General features: G+C 56.7%; 1 protein-coding gene across 3 annotated transcripts; it reads left to right on the top strand.

Annotated features, from left to right (window-relative positions):
* LOC116874160 (sodium/potassium-transporting ATPase subunit gamma-like) lies at positions 1 to 7,965 on the top strand. Of its 3 annotated transcripts, XM_032868595.1 has the most exons (7): positions 1 to 12; positions 308 to 439; positions 5,674 to 5,712; positions 5,897 to 5,971; positions 7,340 to 7,376; positions 7,571 to 7,601; positions 7,877 to 7,965. In XM_032868595.1, exons 2-6 carry the CDS (start codon positions 316 to 318, stop codon positions 7,593 to 7,595), a joined length of 300 nt encoding a protein of 99 aa, XP_032724486.1. In that variant the 5' UTR covers positions 1 to 12; positions 308 to 315; the 3' UTR covers positions 7,596 to 7,601; positions 7,877 to 7,965. The 3 variants fall into 3 exon arrangements, with proteins under 3 accessions (XP_032724486.1, XP_032724485.1, XP_032724487.1); XM_032868594.1 differs by lacking the exon at positions 1 to 12 and having other exon boundaries at positions 332 to 439; positions 7,571 to 7,620; XM_032868596.1 differs by lacking the exons at positions 1 to 12; positions 308 to 439 and adding an exon at positions 3,517 to 3,642.

The following is a 7,965-nucleotide window of genomic DNA, read 5'->3' as shown; positions in this document are numbered from 1 at the left end:
TGGAGGGTGGAGGTACAGCTGAGGAAAGTCTTGGGGGGCCCACAAATGGCCCTCGGAGTATCCCTCAGTCACTGCTAGGGTGACCTTGGCAGGCACCCTGGGCTTCCTGGAGGGCGCCGGCTGCGGCGTCTCTCCTGTAAGGGGAGAGGGGCCAGTGGCTGTGGCTCCCAGCTTCTCCCTTCCTCCGGGAAGTCAGAGACTCTCTGGCTGGGATCCCTGGCCCCAGCCCGTCCCCGCTGGCAGGCAGGCACAAGGTGTGGGCTCCCTCGCCAGCCCCTCCTCCCCGACTCTGTCTCTTCCTGCCCAGGGGCCCCGATGAGGTGTGGAGGGAGGGAGGGAGGGCCACACTTTCCAGCCAGGCCCTCGGCAACCAGCGCCTCGCTGCTCTCTGCCACCAAGGACACACCTGAGGCTCCTGCCATGGACAGGTGGTACCTGGGTGAGTTCCCTGAACCTCCTGCCTCCCGCCTACTCAGACTCGGACACAGGTGTCCCCCTTCTCACTTTCGGGTGCAGCCACCTGCTCCCCCAAAGGGCAGGGAAAGCGGAAGCCAGGACAGGCAGGATTTCTAAACAAGGGCATCTCAAGGTAGAGTCCTGGGTGTGGGGGGAATCTCTGCCCCGAGCATCTCGGAGCTGCAGGAACTAGGAAGACTGTTTGTCCAACAGCCTCCTTTTCTGTCTGTCCGTCTAGCCACCTGTCCATCTGTAGGAATTCTAAAGCCAGGCTGCTGGGTTCAAATCTTGTTTACCTGACTCTGCCTCAGTGTCCTCATCTATGAAATGGGGATGCTGATGAGGGCTTCCTTACCTCAGGGCTATTGTGATGATTACATGGCTTAATTCTTTTTTTTTTTTTTAAGATTTTATTTATTTATTTGACACACACAGGCAGAGCGAGAGAGAAGCAGGCTCCCCACTGAGCAGGAAGCCTGACATGGGGTTCTATCCCAAGACCCTGGGATCATAACCTGAGCTGAAGGCAGCCACTTGACCAGCTGAGCCACCCAGGTGGCCCTACATGGCTTAATTCTTATTAGGTGCTCAGAACAGGGCCTCGCATGTAGTGTTAAAAATGCAGGTAACAACTTGTTTTTCCTATTTCTGCCACTATCTCTGCCTCTCACCTTCCTTTCCTCCCTCCATCCATCTGTCTATCCATCTATCTATCCAACCTTTCCACCCATTTTTATATCCATTATTGCACATAGAATCTGCAGTAGCTTACAAAGACAGACAAAGGCACTAAGCTACCGAGAGAACGTGTAGTAACAGGCACCCGGCGTCCTGTGTGGAGAGCGACAGTAGCTTTGGGAGCAACAGCCTTGGGGGTCTGGATTTCTAGACCTGGTTTTGTCACTATCAGGATGTTGCAGGCCAATCCCTCGAGCTCCTTGCCCTCGGTCTTTTTGGTCTGCCCAGTGGACCTCCTGGCCCTGCCCTGGCCGCCCCCAGCAGTCGTTGCGGGGAGCAAATGATCAGCCTCCGCTTCTTCATCTGTAGAATGGAATGAACACGGGTCCAGCGGGGCAGTGCCTATCGAGAGTCTGACAAGGGGCCCCTGGGTGGTGCCGTCGGTGAAGCATCTGACCTTGGTTTCGGCTCGGGTTGTGATCTCGGGGCTGTGGGATCTAGCCCCACATGGACTCCGTGCTCACGGGGAGTCTGCTGGGAATTCTCTCTCCCTCTCCCTCTGACTCAGGCACACTTGCTTCCTTGCTCTCGCTCTCTCTCTCTCTCTCTCTCTCAAAATAAATCTTAAAAATAAGTAAAGAGGGGTGCCTGGGTGGCTCAGTGGGTTAAAGCCTCTGCCTTCGGCTCAGGTCATGATCCTGGGATTGAGCCCCGCATCGGGCTCTCTGCTCAGAGGGGAGCCGCTTCCTCCTCTCTCTCTGCCTGCCTCTCTGCCTACTTGTGATCTCTGTCAAACAAATAAATAAAATCTTTTTAAAAATAAATAAATAAGTAAAGAGCCTGACACAGGGTCAGCCCCTACTAAGCATTAGCTGGGCTGTATCATTCTCATGAATATTCATCGCTCAGCTCTGAAAGCAGAGAGCAGAATGGGTGTCAAGGCTCCTGGTCGCAGCCGTGATGTTCTCTCTCTACCTCACACCCCCCCCATGTGCTGATTTTCGCTGGAGGGGGTTGGCTTTCCTGCATCCAACGGTTGATGTTCAACTGAAGCTGAGCACCCTTTATTTTCTGGTGAGCACAAATACGACAGTGACAACAGTGACACTAGCTGTGTCCCAGGCTGTGTGCCCTGCTCTTCACAAGCTTTATCTGCCTTCTCCGCATGACAACTCCCTGAGGCAGGGAGTACTCCCATTTCACAGACGAGAAGACCGAGGCACAGAGAGGTTCAGTAACTGGGCAGAGGCCATTTACTTAGCAGATGGAGGGGCCAGGAAATGAACTCAAACCTTGCTCCCCTGCAACCACCCCAGGGGGAGTAACAGATGGATTAGGTCCCTTCGGCAGGACCAGCCCGTCCTCGGTGGACGCTGACGGCTGGCTTTGGCCCGTGGCTACCACTGAGCGTTGGCCTGTTCTGGAGGCCAGTTCGATGGACGAGAACTCAGCCAGGAATGCAAGCCCTCATGGAGTACCCAGCCCAGGGGTCTCCAAGGTGAAAGAGGCCACCGCAGAGCCGGGAGGCCACCTCGGAGGTGTGGGAAAGCACCTGATGCCCAAGGCCTGCCTGTGCGTCCTCCAACACGCCCCTCACTGGCTCTGTGACTCGGAGCTGCCTCATCTGTAAAATGGGAAATAACACAAGGCACAAAGGGATACTAGGTAGGAAAGTGCTTTGTGTGTCCGAAAAGCAAGCCCTTCTCCAGGTGGTCGACTCAGCCCCTTCCTGAAGGAGCCGATGGGACAACACTGGGAAACCTGGGAACCCGGCATGGGAGCCACCAGCCTGTGGAAGGAAAATACCAGAGGCGGCAGGGAGAGAGGGATTAGTTAAGGATGACTGGAGCCTTTGTGACAGCAGCATGTGAGCTGCAGGCTGCAGCCCCGAGGGGTGAAGGAAACAGCAGGAAGGGTGTGGCTTAGCCCTGGAAGCCTGGACAGCAGCAGCCATGGTGGGCTGGGGTGGGTGGTGAGGTGGGAGCGGGCCAGGCGCCTGGGGACGGTCTCAGGGAAGCCCTGGGCGCCAGGTCAGAAGTAGCTGCTGAAGCCCTTGTCTCCTCAGCGGTCTGGGAGGTGGGCAGCTGCTGGGGTGGGGGTGTCTCTGGACCCCCGATGTGGCCCCTTAAGCTCTGGTGGACACTGACTATATTTTGAAAGTCCCACGCCCCCCCAGTGCCCCAGCCCCAGCCAAAGCTTCTCTGGCTAGATGAAGAACACTGGCCTACCGGTCCCCAACCCTTCTCTGGAAATTTCCTTCGGGAGGGATTTGGCTCGCTCCTCCCTGCCCCTGCCTGTCCCCGCACCTCTTCCTGCCTCCGAGGGAGCCCCTCCACTCACCCTGGGGCTTCTCTTGTGACTCGGGCAAATATTACCTGCACTGTTAATGTTTAATCCCCCCCCACCTCACCCCTGGTCTCCCCGCTGCCCGGCACTCTCCCCAGAGCAGAGCAGGAGAGGGACCAGCCCAGTCTGCTAGGGGAATGGCAGGGTCCGCGACGGGCGACGGTGAGTGTGCGTGTACGTGCGTGAAGCAGGCGGTGGCCTCTCCTTGGACCACTTTTGGAGGGATGAGCTGGACCCCTGGAACCCCTGCCTTCCAGAGACCCCAGCACCCCTCCCCCAAACTTGCCAGCCTCTTTAGACAATTTCAAAAACAATTACTTTGCAAAGGGCATGCTGTGCTAAGTCTGAAGGAATATAGCTTGAATGGCAGGACCTGGGGTGCCAGGTTAGAGCTGGGGCAGGGATGAGCTCTCCTCTTGACGATAGGACTTGCACCTGTCCTAGGTCAGTGTATCTTTCCAAACTACCTGAGCTCAGAGCAGGAGGGGAAGGGAGTTAGGCTCGCTTTGGGGCCAGAGCCCTGCAGTGTGGGACACCCCCAGAAAGATCCCGTGATGGGGGTGATTTGGGCCTGGAGGCCAACAGGGGCCTCTGTTGACTGTGGTGGGCTTTGAGCTGGACCTAGAAAAGATGAGGGCTTTGGGCGGGGAATGGTTCAAGACAAGGGATGAGGGAGGAGGCGGTTTCTCAGTGACGGGAGCCACCTGTCTACTCATGGCTCTGGGGCTAACTCCCCTGTCACCTTGAACAAGACCTGAACCGAATCCGGGAGACAAGGTTGATGGGCTCCCGCATGGTGACAGGTCCTGGGTCCCCATAGTCCCCCCTAGAGGCCCAAGCATTGGCCCCTTCTGGCCAGGGAGGCCGCACTGGGGACAACTGGGTCCCCAGGTCCCCCACCCCGCAGGGCATGGTTCAGCACAACCTGGGAGGTGCTGACTTCTACCTCAGACACTGCCTCCTTGGTGCCAAGGTGGGGCTTGAGCAGGGTAGGCAAGGGGGGCCACCCTCCACCATGGCAGCAAAGCCCTGGCCAGGCACCCTCGGGCTACCCAAAAGCCAGTGTGCTCAGTTTCCGGGGCTGAATGGCAGAGCTGTGACCTCTGGTGCTGAGCAGCTCCAGCTTGGGTGGACTAATGGCACAGGAGGCAGGGGACTGGGCCATATGTGGCCTTGAAATGTTTTGTGCCTTCTGACCATCTGAGAGGCAATGTAGCAAAGGGGTTAGGTACCTAGATTCTTAGCAGCCTATTGCCTGGGTTCAAATCCTAGCTCTCCCCTTTATGCTGTGTTACTGTGAGGTCATTACTTAACCTCTCTGTGCCTCCAGCTTCTAGGGATTGTATTGGAATCATATCAGTGCTTCACGGGTGCTTATGACGGTAAAATGAGCTCACGTTTTGTTAGCCTTCCCCTAGCACGTGGAAAACACTATATATTAATTTTTTTTAAAGGTTTTATTTATTTACTTGACAGAGATCACAAGTAGGCAGAGAGGCAGGCAGAGAGAGAGAGAGAGAGAGAGAGAGAGGAGGAAGCAGGCTCCCTGCTGAGCAGAGAGCCCAATGCGGGGCTTGATCCCAGGATCCTGAGATCATGACCTGAGCTGAAGGCAGAGGCTTTAAGCCACTGAGCCACCCAGGTGCCCCTATATTAATGTTTCTTAAAAGAATTTGCTTCCCCTTGAGGATGGAAACCTAAGAGAGAAGAATCCAGAAACCGGAGTCCAAGACCCAGTTCTGCCCCCAGCTCTCATGGGGGACTTTAAACAGGTTGTTTTCTCCTTCTGTTCAGTGGAAGTGAAGGACCCCTCCGTTCACTCATTCCACAAGCATTTGCGACACATCTTGCCGTGGATTAGTCCTGTGGAGGGAGGCTAACGATGAGTTCCATGGGAAATGTCTCCCATGGCCTGGCTTACAGTTGCAGGAAGCAAGGGGAGGAAAGATCCAGCCCTCCCAGAGTTGCTGGAGGCCCCCCCAGGCAGCACAGCACCCTGTTTGGATGCTTGGTCTTTGGTCCCAAGTGGACGGTTTTCGAGGTGGCCCAGGACAGATGCCCCCACTGGCGGTGGCCTTAGCAGGCCCACCAGCCTCCTCTTGCCCACTTAGACCCTTGGGGAGGCTGGGAGGGAAGGATGGGAGTTCCACTGTTTCTGTGGCTGGTTCACCCTGCCTCTGGCTCTGTCCTCAGGTGGCAGCCCCAAGGGGGAAGTGGACCCATTCTACTATGGTAAGCCTCGTGGGTCCCCTTCCCCACCCTTCCTGAGCCTGCTATCCCCCACAGACCCTGCTTCCTGGCATCCCCTGGTTACGGCCACCATCTTCCCCTGGTAGCCTGGGGCTGCTGCAGGCGTGGGTTGTGGGAGGGGTGCCTGGGTAGACCCATCCCACCTCCTTGCCCTCTCCTTTCTCAGACTATGAGACTGTCCGCAATGGGGGCCTCATCTTTGCTGCCCTGGCCTTCGTCGTGGGGCTCATTATCATCCTCAGTAAGTGGGCTGTCGGAAGGGACTGCTGCACGGGGCCATATCTCTTCTCAAAGCCACTGATCAGGGGTTCCCCAGGTGGGGGTGGGGGAAAGCCCTCTCACCCTCTTCCCAGATCCCAGAAGGGAAGTGAGTCTCTCTGCTCCCCTCCATTCCCCCATGCAAGATGTGGGAACTGACCCACACTCTGATGGACACAAGCTTCATGGGACGCCTCCCTGCCTGGTCCTTGGGTCACACAAAGGAAGTTTCCTTTCCCTCCAGTGCACCCTCTGGCGGCCCTGGGAGGAGGTGCTGAGAGGGGAGAGGGGGCTGCGTCCAGCCGGGGACCCTCCAGTGTACACGGGGCTCAAGCCAGGGAAGGGAACCAATCCCCACAGGATACCTCCCTTGGCCAGATCTGGGCACTCTCCTTTCTTGGTGTGAGCAACATCTCAGAGGGATGGCCACTACTGTCCCATTTTACAGAGGGAAAGCTACCCATCGTGACAGGTGCAGCCAATTGCCCAGGGTTCCACAGCCAACCAGAAGCAGAGCCGAGTTCAGCTGAACCCAGGGTGTCCACCCCACAGACTGTTGGAGAGCAAGTGTGGCTGGGAGCCAGAGGCACTTGAGCCCACAGCTAGTTTACTGGGTGCGGATCCCTAACTCCCTGGGCTTGTTTGCTCATCTGTTAAATAGGGATGATCCAACTTACCTCATAAAGTTTGGGCTGCACGGCAGCCAAGGAAGCACTCAGGTATAGGCCTAGAGTGTTCTGGAGAGAAGCTTCCTTGCGTATCCCCCAGTCCCAGCCAGTACACAGCAGGGGCTTAGTGAATGCTTATTGACTTGGTTTGGTACAACCAGAAGAAAAGTACACAGAAACACAATCCTGAGATTCTAACGCCTCCATGGTTGGGGCCATTCCATCAGGGGGCTTCTGTCTGCAGACACGGCCGCTCTCCCCAGCTCAGCAGGAAGTGTCTTGCGGGCAGCACTGTGTCGAGGTCGAGCACACAAGTGCAGGAGGCAGACAGGCCTGAGCAGAGATCTTGGCTCTGGACTTGCAGTTCCTCCTCCTCCAAGAGCATATGGAGCAGCTACTGTGTGCCCGGCCCTGTGCCAGGAGCCCCACCATGGCCCAGGCTTGGCCACTGCTCTCGGTGAGCTCACAGTCTACCATGGAGCGGCTGCAGCAAATGTTTGTTGACTGACTAACAGATGGACTAACAGAATGCTTATGGTCCAGCCCTGTATAAGGACAGAAATGGTCCCCTGTGGCTCGGTGGGAAGGAGGGAGTAGAGGCTACGTGCTGCCCCCTTCAGGGCAGAGACGCTCTCCCTGGAAGCAAGAGGTTGATGGAAACTCATCTCCTTTCTCTCTTCAAGGCAAAAGATTCCGCTGTGGGGGCAAAAAGAAGCACCGGTGAGTGCCGGCCTGGGGTCCCTGAATGGGGTGGGGACACTGGGGGGAAAAGAGGCACAGGCCAAGGATTTTCATCTCCAAAGCCTGTGAGGAGGGGTCCCTGACCTCAGGGACCTTGAGACTGGTGACCTCCTCCTCTGACCTCTTCCCTCTCTTTTCCCCTCTTCCTTCTCTTTTCCCCTCCCCGACCCCAGGCAAGTCAATGGTGACGATCTGTAATGACGGGTAAGTTGGGGAGGAACAGGTGAGCAGGGAGCCAGGGAGGGCCCTGGAGAAATCAGGGAGAGCTTGGGACGGAGGGGGGAGGATTTCAGGGTCTACTGGCCACCAGCCAGTTGGTCTGCTACCCACTTTGGTTTTTCCATTGATGGCCGAGTGCCTGGTGTGGTGTGTGTGGCCAAGGCAGAGAGGCAAAGAGAAAAGTGAAATGAATAAGGAATAAAAGAAAAATCCCTACTCCTGCCGCCATTGCTACCTAGAACCTGTCTTTGTCTTTGCAGAGTCAGCTGTGTTCCTGCTGCAGGGGGGACCTTGGGAAGCCTTCCCTGAGCTGTAGACCTTTGTCCCCAGCACTGCCAGGCCCTCAGGC

This window comes from Lontra canadensis, unplaced genomic scaffold (genome assembly GCF_010015895.1).
Source record: "Lontra canadensis isolate GAN:19392208 unplaced genomic scaffold, GSC_riverotter_1.0 scaffold36, whole genome shotgun sequence".
Lineage (NCBI taxonomy): Eukaryota > Metazoa > Chordata > Mammalia > Carnivora > Mustelidae > Lontra > Lontra canadensis.
This window is presented reverse-complemented; position numbering and strand designations above follow the sequence as displayed.